At 44.8% G+C, this 24794-nt stretch overlaps 1 protein-coding gene across 5 annotated transcripts in view; it reads right to left on the reverse strand.

Moving 5' to 3' along the window:
* The window catches only part of LOC142584670 (uncharacterized), a 67619-nt gene that overhangs the window by 40483 nt on the left and 2342 nt on the right, over positions 1-24794 (reverse strand). Inside the window, exons 1-3 of one of the 5 annotated variants that reach the window (XR_012828868.1) lie at positions 23195-23713; positions 18430-18591; positions 16608-16707 (exon numbers count right to left, since the gene is read on the reverse strand). Coding sequence is in view for 4 of the 5 variants with exons in the window: in XM_075694841.1 (XP_075550956.1) it covers positions 16608-16707; positions 18430-18591; positions 20540-20602 (325 nt within the window). In the remaining variant the exon portion in view is untranslated. Of the gene's footprint in view, positions 1-16607; positions 16708-18429; positions 18592-20539; positions 20603-23194; positions 23714-24794 lie in introns of those variants that run through there. The other 4 variants (XM_075694842.1, XM_075694841.1, XM_075694845.1 and 1 more) reach the window with 4 other exon arrangements.

Genomic DNA, 24794 nt, shown 5'->3' on the forward strand with positions numbered 1-24794 from the left:
TACACCAGGTTAAAGGGAAGCTGAAAGCTTTTCCAGAAAAAATTAGTGAAGAGCAGTACGCCGTGGTTTTCAACCCTCTGAATTCGAATATTGCATCGAAATTCAGCGAAAGAAAGCGCAAACATATTTTATTTCGACGAAAAGTGCAGCAGCAGACACGCCCAGCTCGCGCGCCTCGTTTGCGCCTGTGATTGGTCGGGCACCTCGTGACGTCAACAATGGTGTTCGTCTGGACCGACTGCTGCCGCTACACACGAAGCACGGTGCAAAGTAGTTTGGTGGTGTTTGCTGAGACGGTCATGGAAATTTTCGAGAGCTTGCGTTTCTCTGAGGAGTTCGGCGTTGTCTAAACGAGAGCGATTTTGCGCGCGACAGTGACGGGCGACGGCTTCGAGCGACAAAACGGGCCGTCGCTTGAACAAATCGCTCCGTGTTGTCGCTCGATCGCTCGTTTCTAGAAATCTAGAACTCGTCGCCCGGAAATGCTATGAGCGACTAGCCAATTGTGCGAAGCCGAAACTGGATGTACATAACTCAAATACTACTGTTTGTCGCACGGAACGAGCAAACTATGAATTTTACACGTGTAAGAATAATAACGTAGTGCAAGACCTTCAGAAATATTTTGTGCTCCTTCTTCAGTAAAATACATCAACTTAATTTGATAAAGCATGCGTCACGCTAGGTTCGGCGCTTATACTGCTGCCCTCATACTGGGAAGTCGTCGCTCAAAGCCGTCGCTCGCGTGGAGTTCGGCTTGCAGACGACGAGTAAACGCGACAGCCATCGCCTCGCTTCACGGAGTAAGACATATAGGAGGTGAAACTCCCGTCAGCGCGAGCGAGCGCGGGCGACCAGATAAAGTCACAATTGTTGTATGCGCCGACGGGGCCATATACAGTGGCGGCGCCATGCGGCGCGTCGAATAGAATTCGTGGCGCTTGGCGATGAAACCTGCGTCAAGGGTGGGCGATAAACATGCACCTTCCGTTCAGCGTGCTATTTTTTTTTTAGGAGAACCCAAAGCACGCATTATTGATAAACTCCGGTTGTAATCGTCACGGAAGTGGTTAGAGAACAACACTGCTGTTCTTGAGCGCTTAAAGTTGTTTCGCTTCACAGCAGCCTCCCACTTAGCTGAAAGCTTCTTGTCTTGCAGGAACTAATGGAACATCGGAACATCGTCGCGGCCGCTGGTGTTCGTGCAAGCGTAGGCTGCACAGAACGCTGGCATGATCGGCCTACAAGTTCAATTCATGCTGCGCACGTCAACTACCACTCCTATATACACACAAATAAAGGAATGTAGGGTCCAGCGAAGCAGATTAGGACGGCACGCACGCAGAAATAAACCCGGTCAGGCATGGTGGCAGAGACTGCGAAGGAGCGGAACACCACTGTTGACGTCACTAAGCCGCGGTTTCCGGTCTCCGCTCGCATCGTCAGCGTCAGCAGCAGTGCGCGGTGCTCGACGGGGGGCGGAGCTACAGCGCAATTTTAACCGACGATTGCATCGCTCCTAAGTGAAAAATCCCCCCCCAAAATTTTACCTTCATGGTTTATAATGTTCCCACATCCATATATGAGCGTCTTATTGAATTCGACAGACTCTTCAGCTTCCCTTTAACCCTTGCCGCCTAGAAATTCGGAAGTGAGAAGAAGTGATAAGAAGACAGGAAAGAAGAGATAGCGAGAGGGAAAGCAAAAGGTTGAATAGAGGGACAGGAAAAGGCGACTGCCGATTTCCTCCAGGTGGGCCAGTCTGGAGGTGCCGTCTATGTGAAGCAGAGGCCAAAGAGGTGTGTTGCCTCCGCCGGGGAGCCTTAAAGGTCCAGACACCCAGCATCGGCTCAACCTCCAGGATCCCCCTTTCCCCAGACATGACTAAGCCGTGCACGGTTACACACAGGATGGTTCAGCCCTCGTGTGCTCGGGTACATGGTGTCGCAACACACCAAATGCCTGCTTACGCAGACGCCCCTGCGAGGTCAGCAGTTTCGTTATCGCGTGGTGCTGCGCTGGTTTTGCTGGCTCACGAAACTCTCACAAACTGCAAGTAGCAGAGAATTCAACTTCCATGTTATGTCGCCAGATGCCCCAATGGTCTACACCACTTCACCAAAAAAGAGCTGCAGTGGCGAATTCACTGCTCTGTCTTAGCTCGGTGACGCCGCCTGTCGGGCGCTGTTTTACTCACCGATGGCAGCAAAGGGCGGTGATGGCGTATGCAATGTCACCATTCCCCCGTTTGGGTGGTGGGAGATTTGAATTTCGAAAAAGGTATTCGGACCCTTAACCCTTTGAGGGTCGATTTTTTTCGCCATATGCGACCGCCCAGGGTCGATTTCTTTTATTGCAGACTCCAATTCTTCTTAGGGACTTATCTTTAGGGCAATTTTTCTAGGGTGACCGTAAAGTGAGAAAAAAATATTCTGCTTTGGTATATGTATATGTACTCTTCATTCATAATTAATAACAATAAAAAAGAAAATGAACTTATAAGAACTTTAAATTTGATGCATTTTTATACACATAGTTCAAGGCCTTAAAAATGCACACACGAGAATATTTTGCAAGACTCAAATATTCCTGCTCTTACACTAATATGTACATCCATAGCGTAATCGAACTGCGTAGGTGCGTGCACTCAAGAAATCTGTGTGGTTCTGTGCCCGTCAAAAAAGCATGTGTGACAAAGTTCCGCTTATCTTAATCTTATCGCCAACCAGAGGCAAATAGTTTTCGCGAGTGTCAAAAAAAAAAAGCAATGAAAACGCATGCACAGCGGCATCCTTCTTATGCGAACCCCTGTGAGCACTAAACGAGCGAGAAAGAGGCGGTCACCCTTTGAGCGATTAGTAACGAGTTAGCCATCAGTTTTGCAAGTGCAAGAAACCGACACCGCCCGCGGAACAATATCCGAACCGCCGCCCGCCCGCGCACCAATGCGCCAGCGGTAGTATAGAGGCGCGGGAACAAACTAGCTCTAAAACAAACCATGCAACGAAAACAAAGAGAGGGAGGCGGCGAAAAAAATTCCCTGTATTCCCACATAGTGGCAGCACATGAAGAAAAAAAGTTAGGAAACTGGCACACTTTTTAAATTTACAGACGGCACCATACATTTACGTCATTGACCCTCAAAGGGGGTTCAGATGCAATTTTCTCATAAACTAAGTCCTTTCTCGGCACGAAACAAGCATTGCAAGGTTTCTGGAATGGTATTTAAACAGTCCATGTTGACTTCTTATTCGCCTTTAGTGTCCCTTTAAGGGGGAGGTTACCTTTACTAGTACAAATGTGAATAGCGCCCAGCATTCGCCATAAAGACACATAAACCCACAAAAGAGAAATGAAGTGTTTCTCAAAGATACGCCTCTCCTTTACTTGGCAAACAAGGAACCATGCCAAATGGACTCACGCAGGAAAGAAGCGCAGGAAGAACACTGCCAACAACAAGTAAACAAGCGAAAGTGTAAAATAAAGATTACTGTAGAACACAACTTAAAAAAAAAAACAGCAGTTGGCAACCAAGGCGCACAAACCGCACGGGGTTGCGTTACTCCGCCAGCCACTCAGAGAAGCAAACAAAATCGTCGTCATGCGGCCTTTTGAAAATGTCGTCGAACTTGATACCTCCGGAGCGTCTGCTGTTCTTGAAGAGTCTTTTCATCGGTGAAAGCAATGAGGTGTGCAACAGACATGTACAGTGTATGGAGTCTGAACATTTAAATCTTCAAAAGTCTGCGGTATACAGTTCATTTCACCGCTTGACCCGTTTCACTCATGAAACTTTACTGCCAACTGAAGTGAAACTTGACAATATATAGTTTCAGAGAAGCAAGCATTTTATTTCAGTTCAATAAAGAATTAGGCTTTCGCCATTCGACTATAATAGGCGAGAGAAAACGTGCAAAATTACATGCTAATAATTTTATTTTTTGTGGTTACCACCTTATTTAGGTAACAGGAAGTGTTTAAAGTACGAATTATTTGCAACTTCGGGAGGAACGGTGCCGACGGTTATGAGGGCGTGGGCGGGGCTTCACTGCAGATTTAAGTTGCATCCGACCATAGTAGCGTTTTTTGAATTAGCTCTGGAAGAATTATAAATATATATATTTGCGGAACAATCACAGTTCTTTTGAATCCCTCGTTAACTGCTCTACCAAGTGCCAAAACCAACTGGTATTGTTATCTGGGAAGTTGCGTATCGATGCGTGGCCGATAGTCCGGTACAACCGCGTAGAGCCAGAACGTTGCCGTTCTAGACGTACTGCGCCAGCCACAGGAGGTTACAATACCTACATAAGCACAGCAGAGAAGCGGATACGTCAGGCGGCTTGACTGATAACTGCAGAAGCATTATTCAACACGCACGGAATTGTTCTCTACTTTCGGCAGCGTTTTCTCTACTTCCTTTTTAAATAAAAAGATGTTGATCCATAAATATTTTTATAAATAATGGTTAAATTTGTTAATTTTCACTTTTCCTTCTTGTTTGGCTGTTGCCTTGGCTCTCTCCCTTATTAGATTGCGTAATTTCTCAACTCCATGCGACTCTTGTTTCCAGTTGCCAATTTTGCACGAAAAGTTATGTGCAATAAGGGAAAAACCAGGTAAGGTAATGGGTGACAGTCATATTGCTTATGAGTTTAAGGGTTATTGTAGGGTTTGATTATGGACACTGTCTCACATTATATTATTTTTCGCCTTGTCTAACTCATAACACGGGTATATGGTTCCGAGGATCTGCCAGCGTCGCGGCGAACCATCACTCGAGAAATAATGAAGCAAAAGGAAAATTTAAACGAAACTGGCGTTTTCTCCGGCCGCAACTAGTTTCTCAAGCATACAGACCAGCTGATCACAAACCGAATCCCTTTCCTAGTCCCTGGATCAGCCTACACGAAGAAGGTTGCGCCAACAAAGCAACAGCGATGCGCGTGACCGTTGAATAGATGGCAACAACTAAACGCATCTAGTGTAATCGCATGGACACCGAATCAGTGAGGAAACTGGCCTTCACAGCTCAGGAGATGCTGATAACTACCGCCATCCAAAAGGAGTGAATTAGGCAGCAAATTGTTCACCATCGAAAAGCTGTCAAGTCTCAACATTGATTTGGCAGTGCTTAAGGAATGTGTGTGAGGAGTGGTGACGTGGGCGGGGAGGGGGAAAGGGGCTATGCCGCTTAATTCTTCTGGGGGGGGGGCGGCCCCCCCGGGGTACGTGCCTGTCTAGGAAGCAGCACAAGAGAGGGTGTGACTATTTTCTAGTCATCTCTATACACTGGCCGAGGGCAAACAGGTTATCTTCCAGCCGCCAGTTCTGGCGAAATCCAATTTGGTGTTCAATGAGATGGTTGTTCAACTCTGCCCAGGCTAACATCCAAGCTTTCAGTATCTGCGCAAAACCCCTGCACAACACGCATGTAACTGTGACCGGCCTGTAATCTTTGAGCAATCCAGGGTCGCCGCCTCTCTTGTGAATGAGGGTGACCTTGTCCTGGAGTCATTCTGATGGTAGTATGCCATCGCCGGCGGGAATCCCACTAAAAATTCTCGCCAGCTATTCTCTTGAATCTGGCCCCAGATGCTTGAAGACTCTGGCCGGTAAGCTATCCAGACCACAGGCAGTATGTGTGTTGATGCAACCAAACGCCCTCTCGACAGCCATTCGTCATATCTGCCACTCTGTATCTCCTTCTGCAACTGCACGCGCAGATATACCAGTGCTCCTGTATATCCTCTCTCACTGGTTGTGGCACTCCGTACAGTTGACATAGGTGAACAGTCACTGCCAGCTGAAGATTTGTCATCCTCTCCTCGTTGCGAATCATGGGCTCCATCGGTCAGCTGTCGAGGGATGCCAGAAATTCCCAGAATTTCACTCCCACCTTTCTCTTATCCTTATTCATGTCAAAGAGCATGTTGTGGTCAGCCTCAGATATTTTACATCGCATAATGGCCTGCGTGTGTTGCTTTCGACGAATTTTCTCATCCAAACCCACCTTAACAGCGTCGGTGTCACCTGCCTTAAGTGCATGACGGTGATTGCGATTGGCGGCTTGCCGAGCCTGCAATGCTGCACGAATCTCACCATCGCACCAGTTTCTTCTGGAATAATCACCCTGCGATTACACTTGTTCATGTCTCTGTATGATGCACTTTAGTTCTGAAACATATCCTGTGTATGGGACTGCTGTTTCCCATCGGTGACTAACTTCAAGTTCTTCCGCCCCTGCTTCGAACACCAATACTAGGAGGACTTTCTGGAAGCGTACTCATTTCGCTCGCACTGGTCTGCATCAAGACGATGAGGTGGAATCCAGTCTGAAGTGGTTGTGGTAACTGCCAATTCTGCATTTACCCTCCTCATCCACACTGAAGCCCTGCAGCCTGGCATTCAGACCTTCAGACAGCAGTGCAGAGCATGTACAGCCTCGTCCACTCTTAGGGTAAACACGGCTCACCGTGGCCGCGCTCCGCGGGGCGCCAGTGCGTCCGGCGCGGCGGCGCATCGAAGCGAAGCGGCGCAGGCGCACACGAACCCAGGGGAGGTGCTTCGCGTCGTCTGCTACAGAGCTGGAGCGCGCCGCTCCGGCTTTGCTGCAAAGTACACTTCGCTAGACCCAGGTGACTGAGCGACCGAGGCGGCGATGCGGGAAGGCGCACTTCACTACATGGAGCATCTTCTAGCTGGTTCGGTCTACAGCTTGTAAACAGCCTACTTAATCAATATACATTAACAGAAACAAGCTTATCACCACATAAATCACTTAGCATGTTCTTATTTTTTTATTTTTATTTCCAAATACTGTTGACCGTCTTGGCCGTAACAGGGTGGGTACAGCTGGTTTGCACATAGCGTAAAAAAAAATGAGAACACTTTACAAACGTAAATTGGACATGAAGCAATGAATGTTGGAAATACAATGCGAAACAAATAATGAAATACAAAAACAATAGTTTGGCTAAGAAATACATGTTTCTAACATTGTGACAGTGATATTTATTGGCTGGTGCCATTTTATTTTACTCTCGCAGCACTTGGTGTAGTGCATACCGAGAAACCTATTAGGCGCGCTCTTCTTCGTTGGAGTCATCATGTGATGAGCCTAGCGCGCCATTTCGCGCATGTCTTGATGCTAGAACGAATTTGCTTAATTGACCTAAAGAAGCGACCTAAACCCGCAATAAATTCCACAGAAAGTTAGAGAGCGATTGTTCAATCATGCATCATCACATTTGCAATCGATTTTACCATTAAGGAGGGCAATAATATTACTTCGACAGCAACTAAGAAGTGACATCTGCTACTTCGCGAGTTTCTTATTGACGCGTTAATGTCGCTGGTAGGGGTGCATGGAGCGCTTTACGCGATGTAGGAAAGGGCTCTCCCCTGCATAGCAACTGATTTGGCGGCAGTTTTACTCCCCCTTTTCATCTTTCTACATCATATAAAAAAAATTCATTTTTGTTGTCACAGATTGGTTAAAATCGCCGAAGCGGTGCCGGTCCTTTGACGGCTACCTGACGTGAGAAGTCGCATTCTTATTTAGAGGAATCGTCGGTCAGTTATTTGATTACATTGATTAGGTGGAGTGAAACATGTGGCGCCGTCGTTTATTTGGTTGTTTGTTTTTTTCTCCTTGGAGTCGATGCATTCCGCATGCAAATGCCCTTTCTGTCCGTTTTGAATAGGTAATTGAAGTGGAAAATTTATAATCTACATGTCTGTTTTCTAGCTTAAATTACGTCTTGCCGGGTAATTAAGTCGTTACTCGCTTGTTTTCAGTACTTCCTCGGAATAGGTCATATGCATATTCTCACTAGCATATAATTGTGCGATATGCGTCCCGAACCGGCACATGGCCTCTGCGTTACGCCATATAGGTGGGCATCGGATAAATTTGGAGAAAAGGAGGAATTGATTTCTCTTTTTTTTTAAGGGTTGGGGGGGTGGCGAGGCTGAGTGGGTAAAACCCAAATATGAATACGGCACAGGAACCCTTGCCTTGAACAAGCGATGCTGTTGCCGTCGTGGGGAAGTGGCCGGTCCGTGTGTTGGACGAACGTGGCCACGATAATTAAACCGGCGGTCATGAGGCCGGCCCGGTGTCGTCTGCCGATAGCATGCCGGTGGTCGGCCAACGGGCTCTACATTTATCGACTTCGGCGATAAAAATGCTGTAACAGTGCAGGATTTTATTTCCCCGGTGCACTTTCGGAAACTGGCCATGTCGCGGGTACCGGAAAAAGAAAGACGACGCATTGTTGATCTGTGCCTACAAAACTATCCTCAACGCGTTATATCGTAGTTGATGAAAAGGCCACTGAAAACAGTGAATCGAATAGTCCAGGCTTACAAGAAGGATGGAAGAATTGCGGATGCTCCCCGTAAAGCCCGGCAAACAGTGACCACTGAAGCTGAATACATGACCATTGTTGCGGCGGCTGCTGCAAACCCGACCTTTATCGCTCGGGAAATTAAGAACAGCCTCTGGCTGGGTGACGTCTCTGACACAACTATCAAGCGTCGCCTCTATGCCCCAGCCTAATAAAGAGCGCGAAAAAATGACTATTTTTACCCTCATCACTTATAAAAACATGCTAAGTGATTTATGTGGTGATAAGCTTGTTTCTGTTAATGTATATTGATTAAGCAGGCTGTTCACAAGCTGTAGACCGAACCAGCTAGAAGATGCTCCATTTAGTGAAGTGCGCCTTCCCGCAACGCCGCCTCGGTCGCTCAGTCACCTGGGTCTAGCGAAGTGTATTTTGCAGCAAAGCCAGAGCGGCGCGCTCCAGCTCTGTAGCAGACGACGCGAAGCACCTCCCCTGGGTCCGTGTGCGCCTGCGCCGCTTCGCTTCGATGCGCCGCCGCGCCGGACGCACTGGCGCCCCGCGGAGTGCGGCCACGGTGAGCCGTGTTCACCCTAAGAGTGGACGAGCCTGTACATCTACCTTGGGCACACCAAGCGAGAACACTAGTGCATTCTCCTCGCATGTTGGCAATACACAGCGTATGGTTGTCCGTGGCTGTTTGCACCAGTTCTCCGTTGAAGTTCGTGTATCTGTCCAGCTCTTGATCTGGCCGTCGAAGTCCCCAAGGAGTAGAATTTCCTTTGTTGGACCCAAACGCACAATATCCTCTTTTATGCACTGGACTGCCTGCAGGTTCACATCTTGCTGATTCACAGACACTCGCATATACACTGCACACACACTATCACTGGCACCTTGTGGATGTGCCCACTCATCTAGATGTAGTTCATGTAGTAATCACAGGCTATTCCCCTCCACTGACCATCATTGCACCACAGCAAGCCCCGCCACCCTATCTGGCCGAACCTTCTTGGTTGCAGCCTGCCCAACTCCAGTTTAGGTAAATTGGAGGTCACTCCAGGTCACATAAGCATATCTCTGCTACACCATATAGGGATATGCCTTCTTCATCGAGAACTCTGTGAAGCTCTTCTCATTTGGCTTGCCTCCTGCCCCCGCTTATATTGAGGAAGCCCACGACCACCGCATTCCCTGCATGTGACTTGCCCACGGTATTAAACGCCACTTTTCCCTGTAGATAGCAATGCCAACGTCCACATCCCTTCCCTATCTCAAATATGAGGAGTGCCTTGGGCAGTGCCAGTTTCGCTTGGTTCTCTTTCCTCCACTTCTCTCAATGCACTCTGCCTTGTAGACGCAAACCTAAAAAAAGCACAAATCCTATGCGAAGCGGCTGGCGCCATCTTGTGGCACACTGCACCAACTCGTGCTGCTCTCCGTGGCTTTCGCAAGTGGCGTGCGGGCAGGACACGCTGAAGTCGTGCATGCAAACTTTTCACCCTGCCTTGGCATTGTTTGTTTAAGGGGAATCTAGCAAAGCAAATGTCACGATTATCCTGCATGATAAACGCTGTCAAGAAGGCAACATTTGGTAATTATATCCGATATGCAGTGAATAAAATATTGTTATATATGGTTTTCTTTCTCATAGCCCTAATGCATTGGTTGATACTTTTTAAGTCGACTTATCTTTGTAACTGATATGTCGTTATATGTGGTATCATCATAAGTGGACTGCACCATGTTTATTTTGCTTGCTAGGTAATTAGCTTTTATATTTTTTAAAAACATTCATATTTTTCCAAAATAAATAAAGGCAATAAGGTCATGCTCACCTGCATAATAATTGTTGCATTTATAGCCAAATATTTTGTTGGGTATGATCAATTTGACAAAGTGCACTACGTGCTGTTTTGCCACTGAACAAGATATATTGTGGAAACTTTCTGTATAAGAAAAAAACCTGTCTAAATGTGCGAGTGAGCCACCTATCAGCCTTCTGGACAGTGAAATATAAGTTTTAAATCTTTTGATCAACGTAATTGTTTTTGCTCTGTGGCTATTTCAGTGCGCACTATGTTATCCCAATAATTTCTTGTCTGTCTCCCTTTTTCACTTTTTTGCTTCCTGTTATAGTGAATAGTGCAGTTATTTAAATGTTTATGTAATAAAATATGCCAGGTGAAAGTCGGCACTTTGTCATCATAGAGGGGTGATTCCACGAGAGATCAACACGGGTAAAAAAATTCATATCTTAGGTTTCATTGAATATTTTATATTTTATGCGCATATCGCTCGGTAGCACTAAAGTGAACGTGGCTTTTTTTCCAAATGAATATTTTAGGAGGAAAAGAATAACCAGCTTCTTCAGCGTGGAGGTGCCTATTTTATGCCCAAGGCACTTTCACAAATTCACAACGATGTGACATACAGTATGTTACAGCTACAAAAAATACATTCTTGTGTGTAAAATGTAGACGTAAAGAAGGGTCAGCTAGCACTGTTTTGAGGCTTCTGTGCAAAACGGAAGTGTTTTAGAAAAATTCCTTAATTTGCTACAATCTTCAAAAGTTGCTATATTTACGATTTTTTATCAACTAAACCAATCCATGTAGCCTTTTGAAATTTGCTGGACTGTGAAACCTCAACTTACTCAACAATTGTGCTGAATATTCTTTCTGTATCACAAATTACCATTTCTAGAATTCGCCTCAAATTTGAAGTTTTGACAAAAATGAACGCTATTTAAGAATCAAAATAAAAAAAACCCCATCGTAAATTTTTCTCAAAATCTCGTAAACAACTGTTCACAGGCACGTGGAAAAGAATATTAAAAAACATGTTGCATTATTTTGTTTGTAATCATAATACAGCTGGTAGAAATGAGAGCTTTGCAAGAATGCAGCAAGGTGCTAAGAAAAAGGGACATCGGGGTATGCGTGCTTAAGGCTCTGACTTGCCTAAACTTGACCGTGATTGCGACATAAAGGCAGTTTTGACCTCATAATTAATACTTCTGCATAAAAGTACGTTTAGTACACTACATATTCGCTTGAATGGGAATAAAGAAGCGTCAACATAACCATTATGTGGCTTATTTTATTTAACAGCAAGTGCCTGCACCTTGCAGCGTAGATAATTTGTGCCTTCTGTTAATGTAGGTTTGTATTTATTTGTGTGCTACAGAATTAACGGTTAACTCTGTATGAATGTGCACAGGTAACAGAATGTACAGCAGGTAAATGCCTCTGAAAATGTCGTACTGGTCATTACATGAACGTCATTATACAACCTAAGAGGCGGTGGTGGAAGTACCTAGCGATGGTGTTGGTTAAGGCACGGTTAGCTGGCAGATAGTGCCAGCGATTGCTTATTTTACTGCCTCTGAAGAAAAAGAAAAAAAGGAACTGTTAGATTGCTATAGTATAATGAAATGTTCACAGTCCCTAAGGATCACCACTTGTCGGAAAGTTCACAGTTTCTTATAAAAGCTGGAAAGAAGCACGACACTTCCTCTTTCAGATACTTGGGTCTTTTGGGAAACATTACCTGTTCCGCGCACTCATGAGGAAATTGCCTTCTGTGCAAAGCCTCAAGTAGAGCATTTATTTCTTCATTGAAGTATTGGCAGGACCAGATGAACTCTCGGCCAAACTTGCTGGTATACAATGCATGGGATAGTTGTTGAAGCACCACTGACGAATGCTAAACGATGATAGCGTGCTGAGAACACGTCCTCAATTTACGAAACGCTGCAGTACTGGCAGCTCTTTCCAGATTTTTCTATAGGACCAACTGATCCAGACGGCCAGATCACGCAGTTCTAATGAAGCGAATCCAATATGCAGTGGCACAGTTGCTTGCCTGTTGACTTACTGACCCGTCAGTGTACACTTGTTGATGATCTGCATATGCCCTATTGAAGTGCTCTAGCATGGAGGCAGGTAGAGGGCACAAGGAACTTCGAGCATAGCCGATGTATAAGCTCAGAAAGGCTTGATCCTTTTCCAATTACCTGCAGCAGTGCGAGACACTAATACAACACGATCAAAATTGGTGGCGTCAGGCTTGCTTAACCAAATGTGCCAAGACCGCATGCCTGGAACCCGTGGCAAAGATTTCCGCTGGTTCTTTTTGAGGCGGCGAAAATTCTCTACTTCGTCCGCATCTGCATAGAGCAGTTTTACGTTTTTCAGCGTTGTGGTCATCTGCGCCACCATTTCAGAGGCTGACCTAATGACTGTAGTGCTGTCTGCTCTGAGAGTATAGAGTGAGGCTTGGTGCTTTACTAAGCCACCAACACCATCGCAAGCGTTTTTGCCATGTCCTATGGCTGAAAAAAGCCACTTCGTTGACGCGTGTTCCTTCTGTGACAGCTCGTAAAGCTGATACTTGTTTATAAAATGGCTACTGGCGCCGTCAGACACGTATGTAACATGTTTGTCAAGCTGAAGTTCTTCCTTCATGCACTCAGATTTTTTCCAGTGCAAAGCAAGCGTGTGCAGCATCATGACATACGTCATCACTGATGACAGCAAAACATTGAGTGGATTCTCTACTCGTGACGACACACGTAAATAGCGAGACCTGTCTTTTGTGCCAATGGTACGATTGTACCTCGTTTGGTACAACAGCTGTCCAATTCTCTGCAAAGTCAAAGTGAAAGACACGGGATCCGCACTGTTGATTCCGTTTGGCATCGTGTATTGCTGTTGCTTGAATGCCCCTTATGTAATCATGGGTGATCCACTTGACAAGCCATACTCCAAGCTCCTGCAGAAAGGTAGTAGCCTGTGCTGTTTTTTTTACGAGGTTGCCATTTTCCCATACCGCATAGTTTACCTCTGTCTCTTCAGGGATTCCCAAAGTTGTACTAGTAGTTAAAGCATCCTCATTTGCACAATAATCACAATCGCCCAGGAAACAATCAGTCATGGGCGAGGTGCAAAGACATAGTTCTTTGAGGTGGGTAATTGTGTAGGCACCTTCAGTGAGCTCTTCCAGCGCAGAAACACACTGTGTGGCATCGGCACAATACATGCAAAGGCACACTTCTTGTTGTGGAGCAAGAAGAAACCATTTTGGCCGGAGAGAATAAAACTTTGAGAGCCCAATAGATTTATCTGGATTGGTTTCCTTAAAAAGACGATATGTCTCCCGCACCGAGCGGGTCATGAACCTCTTGGCAGCATACTTTTTGTTCCCCATCAATCGAAACAGATACTACATCCTTTTTGTTGGGACTCTGTCGAGAACATCCATGCTCGTCTTTGGTATAATATTTCACAGCGGTCTGGATGTCTGTTGGTTTCAACCGTGTTTTCTCAGGTGCGTCTGGTGCTGACCATATTCCCTGCTTCTCGCGCCAACGTTGGGATTTGTATATCATGTAGGCTGACAAAGTTGGAATGAGAGCTTGAACTTTTCGGCGCTCCAGTTGGCTTGGCAGCAGAGTCAACAAGCGCATTCGCTCTTGATACGAAGAGCACATGTCATGGGCTTTTTTAAAGTTGGTGAACCATTTGGTGCGCACGCCGCATTTCGTACCTGAGGGGTCCAAATGGCGCTTGCACTCTACGAAGTGAGATTTCGACTTTTGCAGTGCCACCGAGTTGAATGTGCTTTAGCATCGGGCGACAGTTCCTTAGTCGCAAATCCGACGTCTGCTGATGCACGTGAGGCAAAGCTTCAGGTGGCCCTCCTTCCTGCCTCCCAGTTCGTCTCCTCCCGGTAAGAATTCATCAGCTGTTTCTGCAGGGGAAGCATCGGAAAAATAGAGCATTTCTTTTAGTCGCTGGAAGCAATTTTGGCATAACTGGTCGTCATCCTGTGCATGGCAGGCAGCTCGCAGCAAGAGTTTCTGCAGTGCAGATACACCAATGTCTCCAACCTTGCGGAAATTTCTTTGAAGCGGTATTTTCTTTTTGTGCACCTTCAAGTAATCTGCACAAAAGACCCTATCACCGCTGTAACAGTGAGCCATCGCACCTCTACTCACAGCTCAAAACTACTGCGAACACTGTTAGCGCTTGTCTATGATGAAGGACGACTGTGGGATGTGCGCAGAACCCCCAGCACAAAACTGGCCTGTCGCCTGTTTCGAGGTCGTTCACGCCTGATACAAGCAGACGTAAAAATAAGAGCTCCTACCTGAACGAAGTGGAGGCGAAAATTAAGGTGTACTAGATTGACTCCGTAGCTACTCCACATTCAATTTTTTATAATATGCAAGATAACTGTGCCATCACCTATAGGTGATGTTTAAGTGATGGTACCTACGACATATTACTGGCTCCCCGATTGCTTCCGGTGGTTGCAATCAGCAAGAGCATGACGTTCGAGATAGCTTGTGTTACCCAAAGAGCGCCATTGCTGGGGCAATAATTCGGACACCAACTATACCTCAAAAACCCTAAACTAAATCATTGCTTCCGAAACAGGAAACATGGTGTCTAATATCGGAGTTGCCAAGCAGAAGGCAGCTCTTGAGTAAACGGCAGACGGCAGCGCATCCAAAACAATCGCAGTGCTCGTAGCTTAAACTGGTTAAAGCGACGGCCGCACTGCCAGGAAATTTCAAAGTATTTTACTTCACTTGATCCTTCTGCCACCGCCTTTCGTGGATTCACTCCCTATTCTGCTACACTCTACCAACACGATCAAAAGAGACGATTTTTACAGCAGCCGCATCTGAAAGCATGAACTAAATATGGGCACCAATCGGTGCCCATATTTAGTTATGTCGGAAATTCAGACATTTTAGAACGGCGTGGTTGAAATAATAATTCTAGTTTAACACAACTGCCTTTGTGTCGCAATCACGGTCAAGTTTAGGCAAGTCAGAGCCTTAAGCACACATACCCCGATGTCCGTTTTTCTTAGCACCTTGCTGTATTCTTGCAAAGCTCTCATTTCTACCAGCTGTATTATGATTACAAACAAAATAATGCAACATGTTTTTTAATATTCTTTTCCACGTGCCTGTGAACAGTTGTTTACGAGATTTTGAGAAAAATTTACGATGGGTTTTTTTTTTATTTTGATTTTTAAACAGCGTTCATTTTTGTCAAAACTTCAAATTTGAGGCGAATTTTAGAAATGGTAATTTGTGATACAGAAAGAATATTCAGCACAACTGTTGAGTAAGTTCAGATTTCACAGTCCAGCGAATTTCAAAAGGCTACATGATCGATTGGTTTAGTTGATAAATTGTAAATATAGCAACTTTTGAAGATTGTAGCAAATTAAGGAATTTTTCTAAGACACTTCCGTTTTGCTCGGAAGCCTCAAACAGTGCTAGCTGACCCTTCTCTACGTCTACATTTTACACACAAGAATGTATTCTTCGTAGCTGTAACATATTGCATTTCACATCCTTGTGAATTCGTGAAAATGCCTTGGGCATAAAATAGGCACCTCCACACTGAAGAATCTGGTTATTTTTTTCCTCCTAAAATATTCATTTGGAAAAGAAGCCACATTCACTTTAGTGCTACCGAGTGATATGTGCATAAAATATAAGATATTCAATGAAATCTAAAATATGAATTTTTTTACCTGTGTTGATCTCTCGTGGAATCCCCAATAGTGTGTTTCTCTCATTCCATGGCCACTTAAAGTGCTACCCTTGAGGTATAAACCAGTAGTGTCTCCACTCAGCTTAGTAATCTTCTTGCAAAGCCACACAAAGCCAGAAGCACAAAGTTTAGGCAAATGCATGTGTGCCATATCATTCCCATGCTTTTAGGTGGGGCTCCCTTCTTTTTCATCAATTCACTGTTTGCTTTGTTAGCCTCCAAGACTCTGCTCAACAAATTAACACATACAGTAACTTTAAAGGGTTGTTCAGCAATTCATTAGTTGCTTATCACTGCTGGTGCAAATAGCATGTCATGTTACTGGCATGTCATGTTAATGGCATGACATGGCATGACATGGCATGTGTCATGTCAACTAGCATGTCATGTTATGACAAAAATTACCTGCCAAAAAGAATAGAACCATTTTCTGCACCAGAAATAGTTGATTATATTAAATAAGACGTGTATTTAGGAAAATAAACTATTGAAATGTTAGCTTCCGATTTAAAGAAACATTTTTTGTGTGTGTGTTGCTACCCACCTTAAGCCACCTTCTTAGAAATTCCATTTCTAAAGAATGCACAAAGCTTTCTTGTTCTACTTTGCTTCCATTGAAAACAACAGTTTAGAATTATAATTTTGATGAATTCTAAGGAGTGATCAATGCTGCACTCACCCACAGTGTTCTTGCTGAGCGTTGAGCTCAAAGTGAAGACGGGCGAGCCGCTCTTGCTGCTCTCGCACGTGCTCCATTTTCTCAAAAGTGCAGTCCTTACCTGCAGCCAGGCAAATGTGCTCTCAGCCAACACTTGCTAATAAAGACAAATGCAGGCTCACAAGTTTTCTATAAAAAAGCAGCCAACGTTGCAATAAACAAAACTCAGTGTTACTACTCATCACATGGAACCAGTAAGGTAGAAACACTGCTGGAAAAAACTTGATAGCTCAAGAGCAAAGGGAGATGGTAAGAATCATCTAGCGTGGATACAGTTCTTGAACCATGGTATTGACTTTGTGACTGCACTGGTCGGCAATGCTACTATATTAAAGACGTTCTGACACACAATAGCTGTCAACTGTGTGGGGCCTCGCTTCCCCATACAGGTACATCTTTGATGTGAACAATATGAAATGCTCTTCACACAGCTTTGCAGGATGAAGCGTGTTAAGTACAACACCCTCACGGCATCCCGAAAACGGCGATTTGGTGGTCATCACAAAACACATCAATGCGTGCATCATTCAGCGGGGTGCAATTCCGTGAAAGCAGGGTGTCCGTGAAAGAAAGAAAATCAATAACAGAACGACGTCTCACCTGTTCGGGAAGTAGATTTATATCAGGAGAAAATAAAACAATGCTAACCAAAAATGTGTCAGAGCTGGGCTTGCAGCACATACCCCCGCCCATTCCTTCCTCCTCCACTATGAACCTATTTGCACCTATGACAGTGCAGCCTGTGACCACTGCCAAACCCAGATGTCGGTGGTTTGTGATGTGTGCAAGGTGCAATTTCCATGATATGACAAAAGCCACACACCTGAAGCCATGTTATGAACTTGCCGAGTATTTATTGTGCACTGTAAAAACAGAGGCCTCATGGCATTATTAGTGTTGACAATTATTGAAAAAAAAATAAAGCAGGCAGAAATTTTGTCTGTGCCAAATGTGTGCTCCACTTTCGAAGCAGAAAGTTGAAGCCCCCACCTTATTATTGTAACCACTTGCAGTGCTCATAAATTCCCCCCACCCTTTATTTTTTGTTTGACTGTGTTCGATCACAATTACACAAAGCTTCCACTTATAAACTCCAGCATATCACCTAGTTATAGTATTTGGACCACTCTGCTACTGCCAAGTGCACAGACATGATTAAATGTCATTTCTATTTCAGTAAAACACGTTGTGGGGCTAGTTGGTGCATAGCTTTCAATAGAATAAGCGCCAAAATTGACGGCACACAAGAAGAAATACAGACAGGACAAGGCGCTTCCTGCATGCCGCATGTGCATGCTTTGCATGCACATGCGGCATGCACAATCATGCACGCATGCACAATGCATGTACAAGCATGCACAATGCAGCATGCTCCAAGCATGCTGCATTGTGCATGCTTGGAGCACCTACCAATCACCCCAATGACATTGCCTAATTGCTCAGGAAGGCATTGTCCTTCAACTAGAGGCTGAATCGCCTTCCAACTTTTTCAAGACAATGTCTTCTTTGGCAAGATACCCACACTTTAACACCAAAAAAACTAGGTGTGATGCCCAACGTAACATATTCACTATGCCATATTCGTTAGGCACTTGTTATGCTGAAAGTATAACTGGCACATGCAACCCAGAAGCTTTTGTCTTTTTACTGTAAGCAGTAATGACTGCTCTTTGTAAAACTGTAACTCCCCTCTCACACAAGCTCCGATGTCGAGACCCATGTCAAGTACCTGTATAAATGAAGTGAATAAAGCTGCACAGCGGTTGAGAAAGCAGCATCTCACCAAAGGCCTGCAGCTTTCCCGAGTGGAAGTCGTGCAGAAGCTGCAGCAGGCCCTGCTCCATCTGTCTCACGTCCGTGACGTCTGTGAGAAATGAGTGCTGCTCGCAGGCTGCATTGCCTGCACGGCTGCCATCGCTCTCAGCTGGGCCGCCGCCACCCCCTACTGACACGGGCAGGGAAGTGCATGGCGGTGGCAACACAGGAAATAAGGGAACGCGCTCCAAAGCAAAATAGGGCGGCAAAGGGCTCAAGCTGGGTGGCAAGACAATGGACACGAAGGGACGCTAAGCTCTACTATAGCAAATTACGCTGAGAGAAAGCCACTCTTACCACAGGAGGCCGGGCAAGCGAAAATGCTGGAAGGAGATACAATGTGTCATTTCAAAGTTGATCAATGCCTTCCTGGGGGTGAGACTGGAGTGTGCAGACTGTATCATTTATTGTGAGCAACGCTTGATCGACTTCAACTAGAGGTTGAATTTCTTTCCAAATTTTCTCATAGCAAGCATAACTGACGCCTGGCACCCTCTGTACATTTGTCATTCTGCTCTTTAATGTCCACTTCTGTCGGCAGTTCGCTCAGGTGCAGCATGGCAGTGCCAAGGTGAGTAGCTAGCAAGTGCCATTCTTGTTCCATGCCGCTGCCCCATTGTATTGACATTTCCACAGCAAGAGTGTGATGTAGCGCTCCTGCACCTGCTGAAGGCGCTGCGCACAGCACTATGTCGTGTGAGGGGAGCTGGAAGAGCGTTGCACTTTAAACTGCACTACCTTCGGCATTGGCCAACACCTTTAGACTGAACCACCTCCGAGATTGGCCCACAAAAGTGTTAGAAACGGAAAAGTATGTAACTCGCTGCCAAGGAACACATTAGTCTTCCAAAAGCTGCCAACGTTTAAGAGGGCTGCCACCTTAAAGTTCCCACACCAGCTCGCCACGACATCTGCTCGGACATGTTAATTGCTTATCGTTAAGCATGGAATGCACTGTATTCTGAAGGAGCCCGAACTTACAATCCGAGTGTTTTACGGTGGCAAAATCACGAACAATATGATTATGAGGAATGCCTGTAGTTAGAGACTCCGGATTAATTTTGACCAACTGAGGTTCTTCAACGTGCCCCAAATGCACGGTACACAGGCGTTTTGCCCCCACTGAAATGCGACTGCCATGGCTGGGACTTGGTCGTGCACTCTCGGGCTTAGCAGCGCGCCCCCGTAGCCACTACACCACCGCGGCGAGTCAAAAGTCTGAACTTAGCCAAGAACTGATGCTGTGCCTCAACAGCCCGAATAGGAGGAAACACACTGATGTCGCAATGACATACCGATGCTGGGGTTTCGGTGCAAAATCCAAGAAACAGTAGTTGGGCCTTCATTTTCCTGTTCAAGCTCTTTAGATGAAATTTAAAAGATGAGTTTTCGAAAAATACCTTATCAATCTAAACTGACTTAGCATTTCTCTTTATTGGGCCCCTCACCAGGTCTGGCCATATTGAGCTGACAAGTGCAGAGCATACATTGTGCAGTAACAATCGTGTCTGCAAAGTATTAGATCGCTAGGCGCCATGGAAAGATCTGAAATTTCAAACCAAATGCCGTTTTCCCTTCTTCTCGCGGCCGCCGTGCTTCAAGCCAGAGGATGACGTACTCGTGTACCTGTGCCTACGTACTAATGTCCGCAGTGTGACATCGCTCATAGTGACACGTGACTTCGGGAATTATTCAAGACAACATCTGTTATCTGTGCGATCTGTTGCTTGAATTGACGAACTGAAGGTTACAGAAATAATAAAACACACAAACGGAATGTCTGCGTTTTACTTCACACCTAAACAAGAGAGATGTACTTCCGCTTCGTCTGCTTGTTCCCACAATCGTGCGGTCACGTGTGCAAGTACCGGAACTATGCCATTTTCTACCGTGTTCCAGCGCGTGATAATGCTCTGCGATTCGCTTGTTCTGCTTCAGTATTCGCGCAGCACTGAATTATACCGCGAGTCGTGTGTCCTTGTGCACAGCGCGCAAAATCGTGCACTGCTTGAAATGATAACAGCTCGCGTGCAACAAAGAAAAAAAAAAGCGAGGAGAAAAATAAAGTGAAGGCGTACGTGTCACGCAGTCCTCGAGGTCTGGCATGGGAGAATGCAGGAAAGGAATTTTGCTTGCGGAGGCTAGACGGGGCGAAAGAGTCTCGTTATGCGGTGGAGCTTGCCTCCTGAAATCATGGGTTCGCAGCACTGAAATTGTTCTATCTCAGCTATTAATGTGCAGATTTGAAAAAATTTTGCGGCAGAACACTCCATAGAACACACTTAACAACTTCCAGTGTATAACCAAAATTTGCTATGGGACCTGGTGAGGGGTCCTTTAGGAAAACAATGAGAATGGTTATCACGAGTCTTTTCTCCATTCTCAATATGTAGCCCCCGTTGCCTGAGGTTGTTACTACAGGGGGCTACAATTCTTCACAAAGCGTAGATCGGTTCACACTGCACACTTGCACATTCAACAATCAGTTCCACTTGGCAAAAGTCCTTTCAAAAAAAGAATTTGCAAACATGTTTGTTCTGGGTTGGTAATCCCCAATTTTTAACATAGCATAAGTTCATGCACATAATTTGTAAGCTTAAAATATTTATCACTGACAATGACAGTTTTCTTATCCCATATTAAATGGAAAAGCTTTAATCTCAGTGCTCCACCATGGGATGACACTTGTTTTCAACGTAACTCAGTTTTTATCACAGTACAATTCTACTGTTTCTAATCCTTTCAATTTTGTCAACTAGACGTCTTTGTGGTTGATCCCAAAGAGACAGACCGTATTCCAAAATCGGTCCAAGTACGCACAGTATGCAAAAAGTTGACATTTGCACATGCAAAGTCTCCTTTCACATTGGCCAACCTGCAACTGCACAAGAGAATACCTCTTAATATACATCTTTAGTAACCCTTCAAAAATCAAGTCCTGCAGCTCTTCCTAAAAGTCTTTCAATACGCAACAGTGATCACAGTGCACTGACAAAGGTGCAATGTGCAAGCAGATGTTGTAGGACAGGGATAGTTTGAGAGCAACTGAACAGGAAATTAAATGACATGCTTTCAGTCAGCACAAAGTAACACGATACAGTGGAACTGTGCACAAGCAATTGTCGGGAACGTCTCATGGCAATGCAGCTACCAAAAACAAGTTGCAAAAGAAAACAGGCAGGGCTGCTGTTGAGGTGGGCACCATTATGCACTTCATTGAACAATGGGTCAAGATGTTGCCTAAATATTAACATGCACCTGTGGAGCAGGCACATTTGGCAAGAGCGTTTGTGCTGTCCTTGTCTTCATTTTCTACTCATTGATATTTTCAGTGCAAGGCATGGTGAACAGGTTTCATTTCATTTCATTTTATTACCTTAAAGGCTCCAATAAATGGAGCGTTACATAGGGGTGGCAAGAATAAAAATACATAGTCACAATAACAGGAAGTTTTTTACATTTTCGATGAACTTGGATGGGCACATAATGACAACAATGTCGTTAGGAAGGCCGTTCCAGTCTGCAGCTGTGCGAAGAAAAAACGAATTTGAAAACGTGACAGTGCGTGAGCGTGGACGGGCAACCTGTAGCTGATGGCTGGTGCGGTGAGATATGCGTGTAGGAGGAAGGACGTAAGGTGCGATGCGCATAGGGCTATGAAAGAATTTGTGAAATAAAGATAGGCTGGCAATGCGACGACGGAGCGATAAGGGGGATAATGCGGATGCAGTTTTTAAGGAGGAAACGCTGATGTCAAAGGAATATGACGAGTGGATGAAACGAGCGGCGCGATTTTGTACAGATTCAAGATCATTAATTAGGTATGCCTGATGCGGATTCCAAATAGGCGATGCAAATTCTAGTTTTGACCTGACAAATGATTTGTGGGCTAACAATTTTACATGTTGAGGAGCATGATGTAGATGGCGTTTTAGAAATCCTAACGTCCTGTTCGCGGATGATATTAGGTTAGTAACATGAGGATTCCAGGAAAGATTGCTCGAAAGTGTTACTCCTAAATACTTGTACGAATGAACTAGTTCTACCGGAACTTCAGATATTACGTAAGGAAATAGGAGAGAATTACGGCGACAGTGAATGGACAAATATTTACACTTACGCGGGTTAAGTTCCATTAGCCACTTGTTACACCAGTCCTGGACTGCATTAAGATCACTTTGAAGAGAAGATTGGTCAGCAGTGGAAGTAATAGCACGATATATCACACAGTCATCCGCGAACATACGTATGCTAGATGTTACGTTTAATGGTAAATCATTTATGTATATTAGGAAAAGTAGCGGGCCGAGCACGGATCCCTGTGGGACGCCTGATGTTACAGACTGAATTAGAATTCCTATTATTAATGGTGACGAATTGTGAACGATTAGTCAAGAATTCTTCAATCCACTTCAGTATATTAGGGTCAAAATTTATGCGGGAAAGCTTTATAAGAAGGCGTTTATGGGGCACTTTATCAAAGGCTTTAGCAAAATCTAAAAATATTACGTCAGACTGAAGATTACAATCAAGGTTAGAGTGCAGATCATGTAAGAAAGCGGCAAGCTGAGTCTCGCAGGAGTAACCACGGTGAAACCAGTGCCGGGCAGGATTGAAAAAGTTATTAGAGTCGAGAAATGCCATGATGTGAGTATAGATGACGTGTTCCATGATTTTGCAGGGAATACTAGTTAGAGAAATGGGACGGTAATTTAGAGGAGAGTTCTTGTTACCTGATTTGTGGACTGGAACGACCTTCCCTTGTTTCCATTCTTTGGGCAGTTGGCCTGTGAGGAGTGACTGAGTGAATAACATGCACAACAGAGATGAACATGTATCTTTGGTGTTTTGCAGCATCTTAGCGTTGATGTTGTCAATGCCAGCAGAGGATGAAAGCTTTAAGTTTTCTATTAGGGACAAAATCCCTTCTGAAGAAAATACAAGTGAAGGCATTGTCTCCTGAATAATTGTGGGGTTTAGAGAAACAACCAGGTCAGTTTCATTAGTAAATGCAGACGAAAAAGCTGCGTTAAAAATGTTGGCGCATTCGGTTTCACAGATAGTTTCACCTGATGCATCGGTGAGGGAAATTGTGCGTGTATTCTGGGGATTAATGACTTGCCAGAACCTACGGGGGTTAGTAGACAACATGTTTGGCAGGTCATAATGAAAGAAAGAGTACTTGGCTTCTCGCACATTTTGTAGGTAAATTTTTTCAGCTGCATAATACTTGTCCCAAGCGTTCTGACTAGGCCGCAACTTGGCTGAACGAAAAAGACGCTTCTTTTTGTTTGCAAGGCGTTTGAGTGTGTTTGTGAACCAAGGGTTTAGAGGGTTAGTTCTTATATTTATGCTCGGAATAAACCTGTCAACCAAACCTTCAATTTTTGTCTTAAACAAGTACCAGTTATCGTGGATAGTTCTTTGATTAAAGTCAGACTGAAAACGGGGTAAGAATGTGCGAAGTTCATTATTTATGGCAGTATAGTTGCCTTTATCATAAAGCCGGATGGTACGTTTGCTAGTTGTCCGTGAGAATGGTTTAATCGTGAAGTCGGCTTGTATGACTTGGTGATCACTGATGCCTGGTAGATGCGTGATGGAATGAACGCATTCCGGATTATCCGTTAATATTAGGTCGAGAATGTTAGCGCAGTCCTCAGTTACACAGGTTGGCTCTGATATAATTTGAACAAGATTAAAATTAAGGCAAACATCAAGAAATTCATTAGCATCTCTGTTACCTGTGGTAGTTAGATTATGCCAATCAATACTCGGGAAATTGAAGTCTCCAAATAAAAGAGTACAGGTGTTTGTATGCTTCGTTTTAATTTCATTTATTGCATTATTTAGTTTTGTGAGGAAATTCGGACTGTTAGGAGGCCTGTAGCAAACGCCAATCAAAACGGACTGAGGTGAAGCGCGACATAAGACCCATAACATTTCCATGTCTGATGAAATATTAATGGTTGTACATGATAGTTCATGTCTGGTTGCAATCAGTGCTCCCCCTCCCCTCCTATCTGGGCGATCCTTGCGGAAGACACGGAAATTAGGCAAGTCGGCAAGGACTTCACTATCACAGATGTCGCTGTTTAGCCACGTTTCCGTCAAGATTAGTAGGTTGCTGGCGGAAGATGAGACGATATTTGAAATAATGTCGCGTTTTGAAATGAAGCTGCGCACGTTAGAAAAAATAGCTGACAATGAAAGTGCTTGTTGTTGAACAGGCTTAGAATGGCCTGTCGATTGACGGTGAGATGATTGCTATTTCACTTCTTTTACTGTTTGTGAAGCTTCATCGAATGTGTAGCGTTTCGGACCAATGTGCAA

The sequence above is a fragment of the Dermacentor variabilis genome, chromosome 6 (assembly GCF_050947875.1).
Source record: "Dermacentor variabilis isolate Ectoservices chromosome 6, ASM5094787v1, whole genome shotgun sequence".
Taxonomy (NCBI): domain Eukaryota; kingdom Metazoa; phylum Arthropoda; class Arachnida; order Ixodida; family Ixodidae; genus Dermacentor; species Dermacentor variabilis.